Below are 22,280 nucleotides of genomic sequence, written 5' to 3'. Positions count from 1 at the left end.
ACAATGGAGGCGGCTCGGCTGGTCAGCCAAGCGTAAAAGCTGATAATAGTTTTTAGAGAACACCCTCGATTTTCCTTGAAATTTAAGCAGTTCAGTGGAGAATCTGGCACGGTTCAAAGAACGTGTAAACTTGCCATCCTTGAGTGCGCGCGTCTGAATCCGACCGCTCTACCATTCTGATTTCCCTACTGCAGTGGCAGAAACAATGGACAACATAAGACAGGTAGTGCTAAAGATCATCAAGAGGCGTCGTCTGTTGCCCGTCCTCCACTTTCACAGTTTCGGCAAAACAAGCACCGTCCTTAAATGATCATTTGGTCTAGCCTTGCTTGATGCAAGCTAAAAGCTGCAAGAAGCAAACGGAGAAAACCATTAGGTTAAAGGAAAACGGGCATTGCGAAATATACAAATAGAACCCTTCTGCAGTTTCAGCTCGATGCTCGGGAACAATGGGCGTGTTCAGCCAGTTTCTGAAACTACAAAAAAAAGGAGAAAAGATTGTTTGTAATAGCACACTCAGGGTCAGTCTGACCCCTCTTTGGTCTGTGGGAGGGTTGACTTACCATTGAGAAACAGCTTGCTGCACCCTTGGTGGTTGCGATGGGGACTCCAGTTCTTCTGCCTCTGGGTCTGACTCGGCGTCAAAGATGTACGGTTGCACAATTGTTTATCTTTTTGCGTTCATTGTCAAGTGCATAAACAGTAAACACTAAATTGGAGGGCGCGGCTTGCTGCATCTTATTGCATAATAGTGACGTGGCTCTAAAACATCTCATTCTAGAAGAAGTTCAAACTGGCACAACTGACCAAGTGAAATCTCAACTGAGGATGATGACAAAAAATGTAATGAACATGATTTGTGTAGCTTATAGAACCATCCTAACTTCTTCAAGTAAGTGTGATGGGTCTCCTTTAGAAATGCTGGAAAAGATTTTCTTTCCTCTCCAGTTAAGAAAAAGGAAAGTCTTCTCAACTTTGAGCATTTCATTGAACAGGAAATAAATACAAGGTAACTCTTCAAGGCATTTTCTGGAAAACACTGAACTTTAGATGTTAAGAGACCCTGTAGAATATTCTTCTTGGTTTGGAGGCATAGCATTTATGAGGTACAGTGTAGACAGCAATTGAATATCCAATTTCATGTCATGGTAAGTTTGCCTCTTTTTCCTCATTTCTTACAAGCTAGATTTGTAGTTTCGTAGTTCCTTCTGTCCTTTTTCTAATATTTTGCAAATTATGTCTGCTTTCAAAGAGTCTGTGCTCATTTTGGGAAAATCCAATCCAGGTTTAAACCAGATTTCATTCATGCTTGTCTCAATCTGTGGTTTAATTGAATTATTGTCAAAAAGCATCAATGATGCTTCTTTGGTTTGTTTTCCTAATACAAAATGATGTAATATTTGTATACCAGTATTGTTTAAAAAAATAGTATTGCAGGACAATATTTAAGATTACAAATCCCCTGGGGATGAATTGCAAATTAGTTTTTTTTTGTTTTTTTTTTTAAGTTCTTAGAGATTTCCTAAAGCTTTTCAGGATCTATTCCTGTAATGACACACTCTCCTAATGTTTACACTCACCTAATCCCAAATCCAGAACAACTGGTCATAAAAATGATATAAAAAGTATTTCAGGGTTTCCTGAAAATCTTTTTTTTTTTTTTTTTTTTTTTTGCTGCACCATGAAAGAGATACGGTCAGTGACAAGTGAACAAAAGTTTAGTACCTGATTTCATCAGAAAGTAGGTCAATGTAGAGCCAATCTCAATATTCGGCAAAACCAAAACGAGTGAATTTTGTTAGTTGATTTAAAAAAAAAAAAGGTGCAGTGGTGCCTTTTTTTGATTACTAGAAAAGCTCAAGGTGTGTGTTATATACAGCTGACTGAAAACTCACAGCAAAAAATGAGGAGTGAAAGTCTTACTCTTTGTTGTAAAACTCACTTTAATCGGCATCTCATTAAGAGGACCTTAAATGGCAGGAAAGGTTTTAGTAAAAATAGTGATTTTGAAACTCTTTCTTGTGAAAACAATGCAAGAAACAAAGAAACACTGGAGAAATCATGCTTTGTTTCTGAAAGAAGAAATTCTGTGGATTTGTTGTTGTTGTTTTTTAAGCATAGTTAACATTATCACAGTGGGAAAAAAATACTGAAATAACCAGGAAATCTAAAATAACAACTTGTTCACTCTGCAGTTCAGGTACATACAGGGGAGGCATATGGGAATTCATAACATAAGGCCATATGAAATAAAATAAAAAAGTACAAAGGTTATCCCATAGAAACTCACTCACTCAAAAAAAATAACCACCCACGTGTTCGGAGATGGATTCATGAAATATTAAAGTGTCGGGTTTCAGTGGTTTCCAAAGAAAGCTGTCGAATTGGCCAGCAGGTATGAAAGAAGCGAGAAAAAGAAAGAAATGATGCAACGGCTTCGTCTGCGCCCGGAGACTCCAGACGATCGAGATCAAGATGAGCTGCAGTTTTCTTCCCATATTTTGAGTTTACCCTTTCTGTGTCGGTGACAAGAAAATAAGTGACAGAAACTAACTGGTTAGCAGGAAGGAAGGAAGGAAGGAAGGAGCCAGGGAGAGATGAGGGGGACTAAAAGTGCATGCATACAGCACAGAGAGTGTGCAGAGAGGGAGATCAGCCTCAGCCAGAATCAATTTCCTAGACCCCGAGTTCATTTCATCAATCAGCGCACAGATAGAGGCGCACACACACACACCACGGCTCGGCTTGGACTCCTGCCAGGCTCTAATGTCCACCTCTCCCTTCCTTCCTCTGCTGCGTTGGTATAAATGGAGCGTGCAACTGCAGCGTTTCAGGGCCGGCCGTCCTCCCCTGTACCAAGTGGAACATTCCTGCAGTGACCTCGGTTTAACGACCAAAACATCTCTTATGTAACAGGGGACTCATTTAGCTCTTTTAATTATTTTTATTTATTTATTTATTTATTTTAAGCCGTGGCACTACCAACAAAGTTTGCGGCAAGAAAATTGGGGTTCGCAGCAGCAGCAGTAGAGAGAGAGAGAGCTGCTACGGGTTGACGTATGGAGAGGCAGTGCTCTAATGGAAGAGAAATGGCATCACCACACATTCATGATTTATTTGCACAGACCAAGATAACTGAGGTGATGTCCTCCTACCTTCCACCCTGCTCAGCTTTTCAAGCTGAGGCTCTGAATATTTGCTTTGATTGAAGTAAATATATTTTTATTATTATGATGAATAACCTGCAGCTACTCCATGTTGTAGGCAAAATAGGTTCATCTCATGTGAGATTTAGTTTAATTTCATCATAACTGTGGATCTTCTCCATCTTTCTCGCTTTGCTGTCAGTAGCATAACGACAAACTCATGTGTAGCTAAGGCGTCGTAAATTATGTACAATGGGTGTGTTGTGTCTCGGGTTCTGAATTTATTCAGGTTCTCAGATGTGCAAAAAAAAAAAAAAATGTGTTTATTAAATATCGTTTAATAAACGAAGCTAAACCACAATGGAGAAACTGTGGAAGAGGCCACCCAATGCTGCGTTTTCATCATTAGGCAGACTCCTTCCATTTGGAGGCACACAGTGGTATTTCTGTGCTGTAATCTCACTTTTTTTTTTTCTGTCCAAAAGTACAGGCTTAGTGACGGTAAATGCCCTCATGGAGCATCTGAAACTGTCCATGTCTCAATCTTTCTGTCTTAAGTCGCCATGTAGGGTCCAGTCAAAAATAACTACTCTAATTATCTTTGAAATAAATTCAATTGGCCTTCCGCTCTCACCTCATTCTTGCTCTGGCGGGAAGGAACGCTGCAATTTCAGTAACTCAGTGCATCCAAACTGGATTGAGACACAAATTCTTACCGGCTCGGATCGTACTCCACTTAACTTGACTGTTTCGTTTTACTCCGAATCGGGCCGTACGTTTGGACGCGAGTAAACCGGACCGAAGGGAACCTGTTTGTGCATTGAGATGGCATTTGTTGTGAATCGGTGCTCTGTGTAATACATAAACTGATTTGGATAGAAAAAAAAAAAAAAAAGAAAGAAAAATTGCTAATCAGAAATAGGTTTCATGCTTTGCCTTCAGAGAACAAAGCATTCTCATTCCCGCAAGGTGAATACATTTGCAGGCTGGCGAGATAGCGGTAGTTTGCAGGACAAAAACTCCAGTTCTGTTCTTGTTGTAGGCCCGAAGGTAAGCAGGTTTCGACTAGTAAAGGCAAAGAATTTAATAGCTTCTTTTAGTGCTTCGTACACACATTTACACAAAAGGTGTTGCGGCACTGCAGACGTAGATAAGCCACTCAGAGATAATCAACAAATAGAAAATGTATTTTTCACTAAGGATTATTTGGACTTTTTTTTTGGACTTTTTTTTTTTGGTCATTTCACCATTGTCATAACACACCCAGAATGGGCAACATGGGACATTAATCATGCTAATTACATAGAAGTAAGGAAGCATTTAATAGTTTGTAAATCTCCCTATAAATAACAAAAACACAGAAGTAATACTCCCATCAGTAAAGCTTAGTTGCAATTTTTATGGGATCGGTTTTCTTATGATTTACTATAAGGCAAAGAAGATTCATAATAGAAACACAAATAACATCCACTGGTGATTGATTAGCTAGAGTCCATTTTTTTTACCAGTAGAATTTATCATGGCATTATGTAATAAGCTGGTCTTATATAAATTGGCTATATCTAAATAAATGTTATTTTTCTTAGCATTATTAATAATCAATGTAAAAATGATTCCTTATTTCTTTACGAGCTTCCATCATTTGTTTACAACATGTTTTCCCTCTCTTAGCAGTTTCGGACCTTCTCCTTTGTCCTTAGAAGGGGGTTAATTCCTCATACATCTCCTCTGTATGTGAAATAAAAGGCAAGGTGTCAGTCCATCAGTCCTCACCCTGTGAAGAACCATTATTTCTTAGTGGTATAAGAACTAGGGAAAGAGAATCTTAAAGTCGTGAACAAAGGAAAAGGGGAGGAAAAAAAAATGTCAGCGCCTGAAGAAAAAGAGCTCCTTAATTGAGAGCGAATCAACCTCTGCTTCTAGCTGAATGTCAAAAGGTGTGATTGGAGATTGGGTGCTGATAATGAATAATTACATCAAAGATGATAGACTCCCCACGCGTGTGGAGTAGGTTTTGCCGTGCGCTGTGTGCTACGTTGTGCATGTTCTGGCGGAATAGCAGGTGGAGCGGTGTGTGCTCATTCTTGCATCAGACTCTTATATTGCGTGTGTGGATATTGGGAGACTCGGTGTGTGTTGAAAGTTGAAATTGTAGCTGGCGAATCATAAATTTAAAACCTACTCCTTTTTTTTTTTTTTTTTTTTTTCCCCCTTCAGTCACACTGACTCAACCGAAATGAAAACACGATGCTGTAAAAGTAGCTGCGTCATTTCCCCCCATTGTGACCATTTATAAAAAATTTAGCTGTTACAGGCACATTAATTATAATTCCACCTGCTTTGTTTTTGTCAGTCTTGTTTTCAGCCATAATTTGGTAATTCAAAGGGTTTGTAGCTGTAATCCAAACAGAACCCTTGTTTTAATCTGGAACTCATTTGCAATAAGCTGAATTACGTAACTTGAAGCTTCGGGATGAATCGTAGATATACAACTAGTTAAAGTGCTTGGTAATTAAAAATGTTGACTTCTGTGTCAAAAATGCTACTGGTAATGGTAATTATCATGGTCATTAAACATCACAATTTGAAAATCCCTCTGTTTTAATGTTTTGCGAACTGATCAAGAACGCTGAAATACACTCTTTTCATCAGTTCTCACAATCAAAAGCAGCTCTTTTTTTTTGCCAGTGGCACCGTGCTTATGCTAAAAATGAAAAGCTGTTTTTTTCTCTCAACTGTACTCAAGTGTTGAGAAACACTTACCTAACCTCCAAAGTGAATGAAAAGCAGCAGTTAGCATGTTGACCCCATGGCTAAAAATTAGCTTTCTTCAATTGCACTAAACCAGCGTAACATTACATTACAATCACATATTGCTAATAGGAATTAACTTGGTCAATGAGCATAAGAGTCAGTAAATTTGATTTTTCTAGCTTGCAACTGGAAAACAAATGTTGTTCCAATTATACTTATGAAGTAAACATGCTTTAATGCAAAAAGCAAAGCCAAACTTCTAGTTTCCCTCTTGGCTGTTAAGTCACAACAATAAACATGTTAAGGATTTTTTGTTGTTGTTGTTTTTTGCACAATAAGTGGGTACAATGCTTAAAGGTTGCTTGGTGTGAGATTTTCTAGTTTTTTCATTATTTCATCATTATTTCTGTTCATTAAAAGTTATTTATAGATCCAGTCCAGGCTTGTGTGAGTTGCACCAGTGCAACATTTTAACAATAAAATCTGATTTGTCTCATTGGAGACATAAGTGTGGTATTAGAACCAGATTGTTTTAATCACCAGCTTTGTTAATTGCGTCATGCTTCTAGCCATTACCTCAGTTTTATCCTGCCTTTACTTATTTATGCAACCCTTAAAGTAAGAATGCTCTGTGGATAAGTACAAAACACTGCACTCAAGACGCACAAAAAGATCTCCCTCGTCTTTACACTGTTTGATTCAATTCATAGCGAACGCTATTACTGTCTGATTACTCCAAGTTTTCATACATCTATAGGAACAAACTTGCAAAATTACTCATAACGGATGTTGTAGACAATTCCTGGTGATGGTTTTCTTGACAGGAAATGTTTCTACAAGTAACAACAGTAAACGTTCAAGTAATAATAATCCGTCTGACCACCATTTGTGCTTTGAAGACTTAAAGAATATCTTTATTTCCAGGGGCTGCCGAGCTGAGCTTGGCCTTTGGAGTGTTTGTACCAGGATTGAATTGCTGTGCTTGACCAATTAGTATTCCACTCATAAATCTTGCCATTGGCATTTTTAAATCTTTAATGGCTCTTAATTTTTCATCTTGTCTTGGAGATGTTCACTCTTTCCTCCCCCCACTCCCTCTTTAACTTACTTGCTTCACCGCTGTTGTGTGCCGATTAACGAAGGCGTTAATAGTCCTTCACTTCTATTATTACTGTGCAAGGGAAAAAAATAAAAAATCTGTATTAAATGGTTGCAGATACTTGCTACCAGCAAAAGCTTTTTCCACCCACTGGATTGTCTTAATGTTGTTTTACTTTATTTATTTCGGTGCATTTGTGTGCTAAGGTTGTCTGCAGGGTGGGGGATCATTTATCACACCAATTAAAGACTTTAGCCTCAAGTCATGCAAGGACTGGCCTCTAGTCTTGTAAGCGTTGGCTCTGATTCATTTACATGATTAATTCCTCTTGTAGATAAAAGGAAATGGCCACAAAACCAAAATAATACATTCAGTGTTGTTACAAATTCAGGTGTTGCTGCCACTAGATGACCATTCCACCCTGATACACGCACTTTGTAAATCTTTTCAAATGAAATAAAGGAAAACCAATCATCCATCCATCCTGCACGATCCCCACAGGATTGTGGGATTTGTTTTTCGCTCCTGAAGTCCCTCTGGTTCCCCCTTAACTCATACCATTTACCAAATCAACATGTCAAGCAGCTTCAGTTTTTCTTTTTTTTTTTCTTTCTTCTTCTAAATAAACTCTTTGGATTCCCCAGGCCATGGTGGAGACGGTCAACAATTTGCTGCAGCCACAGGCCCAGGCCGCGTGGAGGGAGCTGAGCACCGGGGAGCAGCTGAGAGCTGCCACCATGCTGCTGGACACGGTGGAGCAGGGGGCCTTCGTCCTGGCTGACAACCTGCTGAAGACGGACATCGTGCAGGAGAACACCGAAAACATTCGTAAGTGTGTTCCGGGTGTTACAAAAGTAATTAAAGCTCTTATTTTTGGCTACATTCCACCCAAAAACTTCATTTTATTTAACTGGGATAACAAAAAATGATACAATGATCCAACAATAAAGCATTGGAATATCCTCTTTCTTTTCTTTTTTTTTAAGCGACCTATGATCATCTTCCCATATATCTCAAATTAACCAGAAAAGTGTAAGATCTTACTTAATTTTCTCACAAAATCTGATCCTAATGACATTGAAAGGGCTTGTATTGAGTTGGAGGAAAAAACAATAAAGTAGTTTTTTTTTTTTAGCCCCTTATGGTTAGAATCAACTCCAGATAAATTCAATGAAACTTTTTTCTTTGAGTTTAAATATGCTCAATATTTAAAACAGTCACAGATCAGAATGCAAATAGTCAAACTATTAAATGCATTCCTCAATGTGCTAACAGACTTTTTCCTTGTTGTTTATATTTTTGAGATAACTAATATTTCATATGTGTGACGTCTTTCTGTGTTGTTTTTGTCCAGATTACCCTTAAATCTCAAAATGTCATTTTTACCTCGCATTTATGCATTACTCTGTGTTTGTTGATCACACAAAACCTTATTAAGAATTGTTGAAAATATTGGCTAAGTAAGAAAATGGGGAGAAAAGCACAAATGATTGTTGTTTCTTTGCAGGGCATGAAAACAACACATTCACGGCAGATGTGCGTGGACAAACTTTGACTCGTTTTGCTTGGGGAAATTGTAATCCTTAGCCTCTCAGAGTTAAACTTAGAAACAACATACCGCTTTTATTCTTATAAAAATGGCCATTTGGCATGAACACTCATTGTGTCTGACAGTTATCTTCCCTTGGAGCAAGTCTGTGCGATCTTGTAATTCAGCAGTTGTTGTCACTGTGCCAGAATGTCCCCACAGCCTTCAGCTTGGTTTTATCTCAAAAGTCAAAAATAACTGACAACACATCCGACTCTCTTCCTTTACTACTACGTGAGACGACAACAGGGCTCTGCTGACCTTATGCAAACTATATTACAATATTTAAACTATAAACTTGCTAGGCTTTATTTCTCAGGTGCAAAGTTGCGCGCTGGTTTCACCCGGAGTCTTGACAGCACATTGTGTAAAACGATGACAAGCAGTCCAACTTATCCGAGTGCACTTTTTTATTTCTTTCATTTAAAAAAACAAAAAACAAAACAAAGAAAGCTCAGTCTGACTTTTTTTTTTCTTCAAGCAGTGATTAAAATGCTCCACTCGGCAGGTAAATTTCTACTTTAGATAGCCGATATTTCACCTGAATTTACTATGCACAAGCAGAGAATATCACATACATCCTATTGACACAGGGTGTAGTTTCTTTTTGACTTTTTACAGCCTCCTTATGTGGTTTGGAAAATTCCTCGATTAGTGCCCAGCTTGAAAAAAGAGACATGAGAGTGGAAAAATAATTGCATTTCAGGACTTTATTTCCCATCCCGTTGTCAAAACATCAGTCAAGAACAACCTTACAAAAGACAAAGAATTCTGCAGACTGTGTAGGTTCCCCGTTTTTATGGCGGCTACAACATTTAGGAACTCCTGTTTTCAAAGACGTAGTGAAAGCTCAAAATCTATGAAATGATTTCATCGAGATCTGTGCACGTTTGTACGACACAAGGAAGATCATTACTGGTTTCAAATGTGACCTTGATAGTTTAAACATCATAAGCACACCATGTTTACATGACGGTCCTAATTTGCTTATTACTGTAGGCACAGCAGTTGAAAAACCCAAATGATGTGAATATCAGTGTTCATGTTGTTATGCTTGAATAAAACCCCTAAAGAAAAGTACAAATGTACAAACAAACATCATATATGCTCTAAATGGCTAACCCTAACCCTACATTGACATAAGTTCATTTCTCATTCACATTTACATTCAGTAACAAAGCAAAAACACAGACAGATGTCGAACAGGTATCTAACGCGATTATGGTAATTGTTGAGAGAGTACAGGGAGACTGGATGCATCTTGTATGACCACCGGGGAGTAAACTATCCTCTTAAACTGGACAGAAGGACATTTTTTTCACTTATAAAGTGAACTTCTTTTCACTAGTATGACTCTCAAACCAAAACAAGACGCATTTTAGTTGCAAACCGTTTTGGTTTCATCGCTCCCGTTTGGTTTTTGCCGTTTTCCTCCGCGCATCCCACTTGTCCCTGCCCTCGCCCGTCTCTCTCGTCATACAGAGGCCACGGTTCCTCTGCGCAGCTATCGATCCGGTGGCCGCTCTCGTATTGATGACGGCGCTTTCTGTGCCACTAGATCAAGTGTGAAGGTCACTGGAGCAACGCCTCCTCTGCAGCGTGGAGGTTAAGATCTACGGGCCTGCTCTCGGCCGATAGCGTTCAGCTGTACACTGGCATTTATCTTGTCAGATGGCGTTTAAATTTATGTCAGTTATTAGGCAGAATTAACCGCCGCTCGTGAAGATCAGGGATCAGCGCTCATTATTCAGAGTATAAATACCAGGCGAGCCCAGATAATGAAACTCTTGTCATTACTGTTTTCCCTGGCGGGGTAATCCAAACCTAGAAACACAGGTTGTTGAAATTTTGAATTATATGTGCTATTTTAAAGTGGGGAGCAGCACATTTTTTTGTCAGTCTGAAGCTAGTGGGGCAAGGGAATAAAAATAAAAAAAAACGGCGTCATGATGAATAACGCTCTACTCCTAACGTGCTGGATTTTTTTTTTTTTTCTTTTTTTTGAAAAACATATTCTTGCTTCCATGGCAACCTAAAAATATAGGTCTACTTACTTAAAAGGAAGCAGGCGTTGGGAGAATTAATAAAAAAAGGGGTTTTATTGTATCTGGCACACAATTCATCTGGGTATTGAGGAGATTCTGAGCTCGTTTAGAAGGAGGGGAAGGGAGTAGCGCTGGGGGGGACGAGAGGCGATGCCGTGCAGCCCAGACTTTATAGCACGTTGTGGTATTCTGGTTAATTATGTGCTGGTGACATGTTTACTAGGCCTTATCTCTCTGTTTGCTTGGCTTATTTTATTTTATTTTTTCAGCCGCTCAGCTCCTGTAATCCTTCATGTCACTGAGGGGTGTTAAATGAGAACGACGGCGAAACCCCGTTTTTTTGTGTGTGTGTTTTTTTTCCAGCCCCGTTAATCACTGCGCCTGCTAATGATTGATCCTGCACTTTGAAATCCTTGCGTTGTGGAAAGCTTTAGCGTGTGCAGATGTGCTGTATCGCTGATATGTTTGCATCGGTGTCAGTGAGTGAGGGCTTCAAAGGGTTGTAGACAAGCTGATTATGAACTTTTTTTTTTTTTCTGCACGGTATGTTGCATTTTAAAAGCATTCACTACTTTTTCAATTAGCAGCCACAAACTTGTGTATGTTTCGTTCAGTTTTACTGCGATAAACTAACACAAAGCAGTGCATATTTACAACGTAGAACTAAATCTACACGTAGCTTTTGGACATTGTTTTGGGAATAAAATTCAAAAAATTGCAACCTTGCTTATTCAGATTATTCTGATAACCTTAAATAAAGTTAAGCGCAAACCTAAATGCCTTCAGAAGTCTCCTAATTTCCGACTAAATTTGATATTTTCTTTCTTCTGCCATGGTGTCTATGTTTGTGTTTACACTTCGCAGCCTGTGCTTCGCTCCTTCCTCGATAATCTCGTGAACAGATTTCTGCTGATTAGCCGCGTTATTCAAACCCTGCTTTGAAGGTACAGCCCTTGGGTCCAGCAACTTCCTATGGCATCAAAGAAATTCCCCCAGAGCCTGTCGTAAGCTCTTTTACACAGCCACGCAGGGGGAAAAAAAGAGAGAGCTCAGAGTGGGAGAAGAAAAATGCTTCCTTTATTCCAAAGGCAGACTTGGAATCCAGGGAATGCTGCACTATCTGGGGTATTGTCTTAGCTAAGTTGAATAGGAATGTATCAAAAACCCTCTGGCCTTTAGAAAACCACAAGAGAATACTAATACAAAAGATTTTCTTTCTTTTTTTTTAAATAGAAAAGATGGAAACGCCATGGTATGAAAACAGATACAAAGGGAGGATTAAATGTGCCCTCGCTGCAGCCCTCTGTTGGCTCTAACCTTTATCAAAGTCAGTGTGTCACGGCGACATCAGATCGCCAGCTGAATTCGTTATCGGATTTAATTAAGTTTCTTTCTCTTACTCTTGTTCGGGCTGTGTTTCAAGATGAGAGTCCCCACTTCAGACTAATCAGGCAGCTTTACTGCCGCTGCAACAATGACTGCATCTCCTGCGCTGGTTTTAATGTTCTTGCTGCTCAGATCAGCGGGAATATTGAGGCGCGTTGAGCTGGCAATGCTGTGGTTGACGCCTGCATGTTTAATCCCAGAGTGATTATCGAAAATGCACGTTGACCCCTTGACCCTGTTCCTGTTGTTTCTGTAGCCATATTGAGATGTAAAGTCAATATGGCTTTTCATATTGGCTAACGTTTGTCTTCAAACACAATGAAGAGTATGTAAAAGGCAAGTTAAAAATAAATATGATATTCAAAGGAATTTAGTGCCAAAACAATCATCAGACGGGCTGCATCTTAATCACTTAGCTTAGAATCACTACAAATTTAGCTTGTTAGAAAGATTTCATGATCAATAAGACCGTAAAAATGGACACAGATCAGTTCCTCTGAGTTCGAAACCACGATTCTTGGACAGAAAAGGGTGAAATCCCCTTTCTGAGAGACGATCCTCAGACGACCCCTCTTCACCATTTCTGTAACATTACTCATCACCTTTAAGCTGTGTTTGTTCAACATTAGCACTAATAATTTTTCACCACACATTAAGGAAATATCATCTAGGATGTTAGATCTACATGTTTTAGAGTAAAAACATGTTTATCTTTGTTTTTTTCTTTTTCTTCTACCAATCAATGGATCATTGGTTGTATCCATTTATTCGGGGGCGTTCTGACATTTAGGGGTGCCAAAACTTCATAACCACTGGTGTCATGACCACTACATAACACTGGTGGTCACTGTCTTGCCAGCTTAAGTAATATAATATAATAACTTTGATAGAATAGGCTCCTTACAGCAACCTGCTTGCTAACAGAAGTCTTTCCCCCTCTCCTATACGACAGAGGAAATATTTGAACCATAAATTTGAAGTTTGCTTCAGACACAACAGCTGTTGAAAAGCTATAAAAGCTCCTCTTTATCTTCTGCCTTTAAATCGCTCACTGTCTCGGTTCCTAATGAGAAGAATCATTTCATAATATCAGGGTTTTATTTTCTTTTTTATGAATCAGTAATGTCACTATTGCATTTAAAAGTCAGTTTTCCTAAAGAAAGACATCATCAGTAACAGTAACAATCCCTGTAGTCTTTGTTGAAAGCTATACTACAAAAAAAAAAAAAAAAAAACTCAGAAAAATGCCATGATGAATAATTGTTGGAGATCCAGAGTTTTTTTTTGTTGTTGTTTTTTTTTTTAAATCTGACAATATCGGAGATGTGTTTGAACCTTTCCCAGTTGCTACGGTTGCGTATAGCTTTTAATCCCCAGACATATATATATATATATATATATATATATATATATATATATGTAGAGAGAGAGAGAGAGAGAGATATAGATAGATAGATAGATAGATAGATATTATTTCATAGACAAAGTAAAGTGCAAGCAGTTCCAATCAGAGGTTTACATTTACTTATTGGGCTAAATGCTAAAGGTGCATAACTGACTTTTTGTAACTTTTTGGAGATTTTCTCTTTTCTTTAATTAAAGAATTTTACATATAGGTTAAAAAATATACAAGTGCACTGAGAAATGTATGTATAAAATTCCCTGAGCAAGTTCCATCTCAACCACAAAACCACTATTGATGTGTGTTTTGAATCCTTTTGCGACATAAATACTCAGTTATGTGCTGGTTGCAACCGTCTAGATGTGGATTTGAGGTGAAGTTGATATTTGAAGGTTTTCTTCCGTTGTTTTTCTTAACTCTACTTTGCGCAGAATGGATGCACTAGTGTCTCTGACAGCTAAACAGTTCTGCAGCGTGATACTGCCACTATCGTTCAGAAAGAAAAGATTAAGCTCCTGGGGCTGAATGTTTTATTTCTACCAATTCTGACAAATGGGCTCAAATATCCAGTCAAATACTGGATACTTATAAAAGCTTGTGATTGCAGCCTTCTATACCAGAAGGTTGTGAATAGCTATGAAAGTGTGTAATTGAGATGGAACTTGCTAACCAGACATTTAACATGATTCTTTCCCAGTATTTTTCCATTCCAAACTTAATAAAAGAAGAGTCTAAATGGCGTGATTAAACACGAGGAATGTATGCGACTGCTTGTTTTAGCTCGTATTCACTCAAATTACCTCTGGGAGTCTAAAGTTTTTGTCTTCGAAATATCAGTTATAACTGTGAAATCCGCAAAGGATGTGACCTCTGTGTCCTCAGGGGAACCCCGGGCTTTTATTATTGATTCCTCAAAGTTTTGTCGGGTTCCTTCTGCTTGCGTGCAGAGCTGGAGGTGGCGAGGATGAGCACGGATGGGAATTTGCCTGATCTGAAGTTTCCACAGACCGGAGGGCAAGGCAACTCGATCCACCTGTCGGCAAACACACTGAAGCAGCACGGGAGAAACGGTAACACATCGGATTTTCCACTGCTGTGCAAAAGTTTGGATTTCTGCTGTGCAACTGTCAGCTAGAGCACAATTCACACGACTAAACGAACAAAGTGTGGCGGAAATAGTCTGTGCTGTTATGACATCGTGTTGTTTCTTTGCTTTCCAGTAATTTTATTTCAAACATCTTTTACTTTCTTAGCATTTCAGCAGCATTCTGCATTACATGTACTTATAAACCTGTCCTTTAAACTCTGAACAAGGTTGAGTTAAAAAAAAAAACAGTACCTAAGCACTGCAGATACTGCCAGCTCAATCAAATCGGGTACAGAGTGCGTAGCGGTGCTGGCTGTCTCTCAGCTGGACGCCTGTGTCTGCGACCAGCCGTGCACAGGCAGAGCAGGACGGCGGGGTGGCGAGCATTCCTCCATCATCCCGGGCTTCGGCACCCAAATTGTTTCCCTTTTTCATTGGAGTGAGTGATCTCCGTCGCAGCGGGAGGGGGGGCTCTCTTTGATATCTGTGCTCAAAAGTGAAACTTGCAGGAGGCGAAGACGGAGGCAAAGGGAGAGAAGGAAATTATTAACAAGAAAATTTTTTGAAGAAAACATACTTGCCGATGCTTTTGAAGAATGCTCGGACACATCTTTGAATGTTAAATTTGACGAAATGTTTGGTGATTTGTTGAAGTTTCTCTTTTTTTTTCTCAGAAAGGTTTTGAGTGATTCCTTTTAAAAAAAAAAAAAAAAAGTTTTAAATAAGTTATCATATGAGTGTTCATTCTGCTATTGTCGATCTTAGTGTTATTCCAATGTGTAAAATGCATATGTCAGCTAAAGGTGGTGTAAACTGTCAATGGCATAATTGCAATTTATATGTATTATCACATGAGACAAATAATAAAGAATATTTTATATAAATATGTTATGATATTGCCAACATAATCATGAGGAAGACAGTTTCTGACATGAGGGTGAGCCACAAAAGGTCATGGCTAAAGGAGCTTGGTGTACAAAGTGCTGTATTGGAGTATATTTATGGAAAGTTGAGTGGAAGAAAAAAAAGTCCTAGAAATTCATGCACTGACAGCAGAAAAAAAACAGTGTATTGAGATGATTGTCATCTCCTGGTGTTTGACATTATGACGCTGCTTAAAGCACTAAGAGAAAGATGAATGGAAACTCCACGCAGAAACTCCTCATATTGAGATTTCAGCCCAAGACCAGAAAGTTATAAACCGACAAAGCACAGATTTAATAGAAGTCTCTTTGTTCCTGCACCTGAAACTCTGTTCCATATATTTTTCAAAGCGGCAGGAAATTAAAAAAACCTCAGGCAGTAGCAACTGTTTCTTTTTTTTTTTTTGTTTATTTTTGACCAAAAGAGGTTTTAGTTTAGTAATTTCAAACAACCCTGCAAAGAAGTAAAGCATCCCCTTCGCGTTCTCGCTACAATAAAAGGGAAACGGAGCAGACGGGAATCTTGAGGAAGTACTTGCACAGAACGTAAACGCCGCAGTTCATCCCTTGTGAAATATTTATCATAACTTTCCTCTTGCAGGTGAAATTCGAATAGCGTTTGTCCTGTACAAACACATCGGCGTGTACCTTTCCACGGAGAACGCCAGCATGAAGTTGGGCAGCGAAGCTCTGGCTACCAATTACTCCGTGATTGTCAACTCTCCCGTTATCACAGCTGCCATCAACAAGGACTCTAACAAAGTCTATCTCTCTGACCCTGTCATTTTTACCATCAGGCATCTGCAGGTAATTTTCTCGTCCTGTCTCTGTGTCTGCGTGTGTGTTTGGACCTGAGGGGGAGGGGGGGTCGAGGGATTTGTTTTTACTTAGATGTCAGCGCAGCGGCATTTAATGTGCTCTTTGTCTCTTTCCATTTGTTGACACAGAGAGCACACTTACTTTGGCGCCTTCTTGATAGAACCTTTCATCATCATTTTCCCTCTCCCTGAAGCGCATCGCAAATGCGCAAATCCCAGTAAAAATAAGCAAATATGAAAACGTCTTATACACGGGTAGGTGTGACATATCAAATTGCCACAAACGGCGTCGCTCACGACGGAGCCACGCTGTTGTTCATTGGCTTGAACACCGGCTTGATCTTGTGAGCAAACATCAGCCGCATTCAGCCTCACCGGAGTCTGCTTAGTCATCGTGGGGCGCCATGACTTCTCCCTCCTGACTCCATTTTCTGCTCCACACTCTACCACCCTCAAAATACCCCCGTTTCGTCTACAAACGGCGCCTTCAGCGATCATCAGAGATGTTGAACAGCCGTAAGAGAGCAGCGGCAATGCTTTTTTTTTTTTTTTTTTCGTGCGTTGAAAGAATGCACACAACAGCAGAAAAAAATGAGAAGGGCGCAGACGAGTAAAAGGACTATAGCTCAAGGATGTTAAAATTAAATGGTGGGAAAATGTCAGGGGGATGATGTCAGAGCAGCTGTTGCTCTGACTCACCTGCCCTAGAAGAAAATTGCAATTCCAAGACTAATTTTACTATTAGTCTGATGTTGGGGTACTTTTCCACTGTCTCCATGCACGGATCAAGTAATTTCAATAAAATGCTGCCCTTTTGCTAACCCTTACCAAGCTTGTAAAACAGAAATGTGCCAAGAAAGTGGCTACAGTTCTCTTTTTAGGCAGAAACATGTCAACACACACAATCATTCATATTGTGCATACAGGTTTCTTATGTACACATTCACTTAGTAATCAGAATATTGCAACATTTCTTGGTTAACTAAGCCTCATTAGATGCAGTAAAATCTCTTTGTTAGACATAAGAAACAGATTTTGATATTGTATTGAATTTCCAATGACTGATTTTTGATTGATCAAGTATTTCCAACGAAGAAGACGAGCAGAATGATCCTTTCACTTGTTTACCCCAGTTTTAGTCATTAAATGTACAGTTCACAATCAATACAACATACTGAACAACTATCCACTATCAAAGGTGCAGTAATTAACTTTTATTAAAAAAATATGCTTTTTACATTGTTTTAACTGTAGATATAGCATGGTATGAGACAGATAATGTGTGAAAAGATTGATTTCCTATTTTTGCGGCCTGAAGAAATACACCGCTCCCGACCAAAAACAACCAATCGGAGCCAGGAGGAGGGTCTTAATGCTGTCACTCAGTGTCACATCCTCACTGCTAAATTTGCTAATGGCGGAGAAACAACTTACAGGCAGGGGGAACCCATTTATCCACAGTCATCGGTGTCCATGCTAACTAGCATAGCATTCACAACGGCATCTGCTGACGGGGAAAAGCTGTAACAAAAGAGAGCAATGCCACATGAGATTGCAATTTACGAGCACTAAGATCCGCCTCCCTATGATTAAATGATCATAGTTTGTTCAATTTTTGCTAACTGACTGAGTGTGCGAATTTAGCCAGAATATCTGGTGTAAATTTGGTGCTAACTTTAATCAGTGCGAGCTGATTTATTTATTAATTTTTTTTAAAAGAAGGGCAACAAAAATAGAAATGTGGCTATGAATGAGTACAAATAGCTTTTGACATTTGATTACAGCCCTAAATGAATGTTAAATCTTCCTAGCTTATGCCGTCGCTAAACAAGTAGCTTACATACAATATCGGCTTCCCCCCCAAATTAATGTTCATATTTAGCATCACCGGGTATGGATGGCTGTGTCTTGGGGTGGTTTACTATCCTGCTGCCTTCCTGTTTAACCATGAGGTTTTGGTCTGCTGGTCTTCGGGGATGATTATGTGTCCTCTAGTTATTGTTTCGCTTCCCTGCCTTCCCATTTAACGGGCCCCAATTAAAGCCATTAATGGTGACGGAGGGTCATCCCATCTCCTTTGCAGTGAAGTAGTTTCCACAAGGTGTTGAGCGTGTGAAGGGTAAATGCAATCAGTGGAAAACTTGCATTCACAGAGGATAAACCTTATTAGACTAATTACCATGGAACCAAAAGTGAAACCGGGAGAAAATGGAAAACCTCGGATCGTCACAGCGTTTACAGTACAAAGGGAGATGCGTTTAACCTTGAGTGCCGAGAGTCACTGAAGACAAGGCGGGTGCACTTGCTTTATTTCTGCAGCCACAGTGCCAAAGGACAATTGGACTCGAGAGGGAACGGCTCTCGGCGCATCTATTTATCAGCACTTACATTTTGTTGCGTTATTACGCCTTTGTGTCGCGGATGACTTTTATAAAATGGCGAGCAAGATAGCGGGGAGGCTCGCTCGTCGTTAGGGCCGCAGCCCAGCACAGACGGCAGCGGCGCCTATTAAACAGTGGGGCAGTCCATTGTCATGCAGCGAGAGTTAAAGAGAAAGGTCAAAAAAACACAATGAAAAACAGGCATGAGGCTGCTTGATGCTTCCTGACAGTGAAGGCACCTGCTATTCGCTCAGAATGGATGCGAAATGCAGTGGGGATAAATTAACCCTTTTTTTTTTCTTTTTTCTTTTTTTGGCGGATTTTTATTGTGCAAGCAAAAGAAACCAAACATGAATCCGGTGTGATTAGTTTCAGACACCTGCGTTTCAAGCAGTGAGCGGGGGATGTCGATTCTGCTCATTTGTTATTATTATTTTTATTTATTTCTTTCTTGCTTTCTTTGTCCGGCAGCAATCTGAGGAAAACTTCAACCCCAACTGCTCGTTCTGGAGTTACTCCAAGCGCACCATGATCGGTTACTGGTCGACGCAGGACTGCCGCTTGCTGAGCACCAACAGGACGCACACCACGTGTTCTTGTACTCATCTCACCAACTTTGCTGTCCTGATGGCCCACGTTGATGTTAAGGTAAAGCATTTGTTTTTCTTTTTATATATATATATATACTGCTCAAAAAAATAAAGGGAACATTTCACTTTAATTTTGTGTGTGGCTCCAAATCCAGGCCTCCATTGGTTAATAAATTTGATTTCCATTGATGATTTTTGTGTGATTTTGTTGTCAGCACATTCAACTTTGTACAGAACAAAGTATTCAGTGAGAATATTTCATTCATTCAGATCTAGGATGTGTTAATTGAGTGTTCCCTTTATTTTTTTGAGCAGTGTATATATAGATATTTCTATCCCTAAAACAAGGTTCCTACATTGTCTAGAAATGTATGAATTTTGAATTTTGTACTTTCCAAATCTAGATAAGAATGGAGAAAGAGAAAAAAAATGTATATGTAATAAATAATAACTCCCGACTTTATTCTCTATCCCACTGTAAAAAAAAATTGGTTTGCTTTCATTTTATGCCGTTTCTTCTTCTTTTCTTCCTGTCCTACATCTTGTCATCATCCTAAAATAATGACATAAGCCAATTTTTTTGCCAAAAGTGATTTTGGCAAAAAAAAAAACAAAACAAAAAAAAAAAACACCATCTCTTTCTTTCCAAAATATGTTTTAGGCAAATTAAATCACTTTTGGCACTTAGGTCGATATTTTAGGGAGGTGATAATGTGTTGTATCTTTCCTCCCCCCCTCATGCCTTTTGTTCCCCCTCTACGGCCTCTAGTCTTTTTTTTTTCTGTCTCCTGACCTTTCCTCATCGTACCCAACTTCTCTTCATGTGTCCTAACCTTATTTCCTCCACAAGTTATTCTCACATTTCTGTTCCCTCTTGTGTCCTACTTTCCACTCCTTCCTTTCTCCATTTCCTTCCTTCTTTACTTTCTTTGTCGTCCTTTTAAAACTTGAGTCCTTCTTCCATCCTGTCTGTCCTGTTTCTATTTTTTTTCTTTCCCTGTGTCCGTCCTTTTCTCTCCCTTTCTATATGTCACCTCTGTTCCTTTCTTGTGTCCTCCTTTCTTTGCTTACTTGTTTCCCTCCCTTTTCCCCACCCTGTATCCTTTCTTTTCCCCATTGTTTCCTTTTGTCTTTCACCCAGTGCCGTTTCATCCTTCTTTTACCCTTGCCTTACTTCCTCTCTTCATTCCTTGGGTTTCTTTTTTTCTTGTCCTTCCTTACTTCTTTCCTTCTTATCTCCCATCTTCTAGCATCGGTTTTTCCAGGTTCCATATTTAAAGTTGATGCTAGAGTAGAAATGTATATTTATTGTAACTTCATAGTAAACTTTAGCATTTTAAATATAAAGCCCCGAGAATTTTTTTTAATTTTTTTACTTGGAAAAATGTGAAAATGTGCAGGGCCAATATTTTTTGGTATGCAACATAGAAGGTAGGATCAAGTCGATCAAAAATGCATGACTCTGGTTTGGTCTATTTAGAGGTATGTTGTTAATTAATGTTTTATAGACACCTTGATTTTTTATTTTATTTTTATGGCTATGTTAAGAATAGCAGATTGCTATTCTGCATGTGAAGGAACTATTCAGTTTTTTGCAGGTATTTGTTTTTGGGAAAACTGGTGTACAATATTCCTAAATACACATTTCCAACAGTACTATTTCCATTTTAATTCGGCCTTTTGCACGATCATTATAATTTGGTCTTCTACTTGATGCCACAGCCAAGCAAAAAGCTTCATTTTAAGTTCAAGTCTCTTCAGAAAGTCTACTATTACTGGTCAACAAAGTATTAGTGGGGGCAGCTTCTCTGTCTTTGTTTGAAGTGCAAAAAAAAAAAAAAAAAAAGTAGCTGCAAGTCCTGCGTTGCAAAACGTGTGACGGGATGTCGTTAATAAAAGGAAGAAAACGTCTGGACAAGAATGGTGTGTGTTTCAGGTTGTTTAAGAGCCATTTTTCCTGTGAATTTCGGTGTGAACATAGGTGACAAACAGCTTGTTATAAACACAGGAAGCAGAGAAAAGCAGCTATCCTTTCTTGCCAATTTCAAGAAATAAAGGAAGCGACTAATTTTCAGGGAAAATCTCAAAAGTTAACTTTTTTTTTTTTGCTACCTTGGTTTGTTTGTGGAAAAAAGTGACATATTCAGCTGGTGCTTTTTTTTTTTTTTTTTTTTTTTTTTTTTTTTTCCTGCCATTTTGTTGTCAGGATTTTTGGCGGAATCCAGTTTAACCCATTGCCCCTCTTTCTTTACCTCTGAAGCCTGCGTTTCTAAGGTGACTTGGTGTCACACCGTTTCTGCGGAGTAGGAGGCGATGGAGACTTTTTAGAGGATTCTTAGAGTGGAAGAGTAGGATCTGTGCTTGCAAATACAATTTACAACGAAGTCAAATAAAAACATTTCTTAGCATTTTTGAGGACACATTAACTTCCATTCATGGGGGGCTGAATCCCTGTGCACACCACACATTTTTTGTGTTGTGGTGAAAATGAAAAACCTTGTATCATTTACTTTCGCTTTATAATTACGTGCTACTTTGTGTTGACTTTTCTACAAATGATCTCAATAAAGTACAGCTTCTAACATGAGAAAACGTTTGTAATGTACTGTTGAAGACTATTTCTTTGTTAGAAGTGGCGCTCGCAGGCATTTTCTGTCAAGTGAAAAGTGGAAAAAGTCAGAGAGGGTGATTGTAAATACATCTGAGTTGATAAATTAGGTGGAAAAAGCAAAGGAAGCCACTGGTCATGGGGGAATTGGAGAATTTCTAATCTTACATGGACAGACGACTTAATTGTTTTTGTCGCTGGAGATTTGAAGAGCTCAGCCGCTGACGGAGCGGAGCAGCCTTTTGGATCTGGCATGGCATCTGTCTCACCAGGGCACCTCTTTTGAATCAGTGGGAGAAAAAGAGATGCCCTCTGTGAGAGATGTCCCACCCGGCCCCAGTCCACAAAATCATCGTCCCTGTATTTTTTATTTTTTTTTGTCTCTTTTGTCTTTCTCTCAAAACTGTGCACAAGTAAAAGACAAAATAATATGCATGCAATCTTCCTTCCCGA

At 39.1% G+C, this 22,280-nt stretch overlaps 1 protein-coding gene across 2 annotated transcripts in view; it reads left to right on the top strand.

The window, feature by feature from the left end:
- LOC106923868 (adhesion G protein-coupled receptor L3) overlaps window positions 1–22,280 on the top strand; it is a 269,173-nt gene that overhangs the window by 202,135 nt on the left and 44,758 nt on the right. For both annotated transcript variants that reach the window (XM_088015248.1, XM_088015247.1), the window contains 4 exons: window positions 7,644–7,827; window positions 14,368–14,490; window positions 16,032–16,237; window positions 19,101–19,277. In XM_088015248.1, coding sequence (XP_087871374.1) covers window positions 7,644–7,827; window positions 14,368–14,490; window positions 16,032–16,237; window positions 19,101–19,277 — 690 coding nt within the window. The remainder of the gene's footprint in view (window positions 1–7,643; window positions 7,828–14,367; window positions 14,491–16,031; window positions 16,238–19,100; window positions 19,278–22,280) is intronic.

Source organism: Poecilia mexicana, unplaced genomic scaffold (genome assembly GCF_051168715.1).
Source record: "Poecilia mexicana isolate PSO_F unplaced genomic scaffold, ASM5116871v1 scaffold_18, whole genome shotgun sequence".
Taxonomy (NCBI): domain Eukaryota; kingdom Metazoa; phylum Chordata; class Actinopteri; order Cyprinodontiformes; family Poeciliidae; genus Poecilia; species Poecilia mexicana.
The sequence above is the reverse complement of the archived record's forward strand: the minus strand, read 5'-3'. Positions and strand labels throughout refer to the sequence as shown.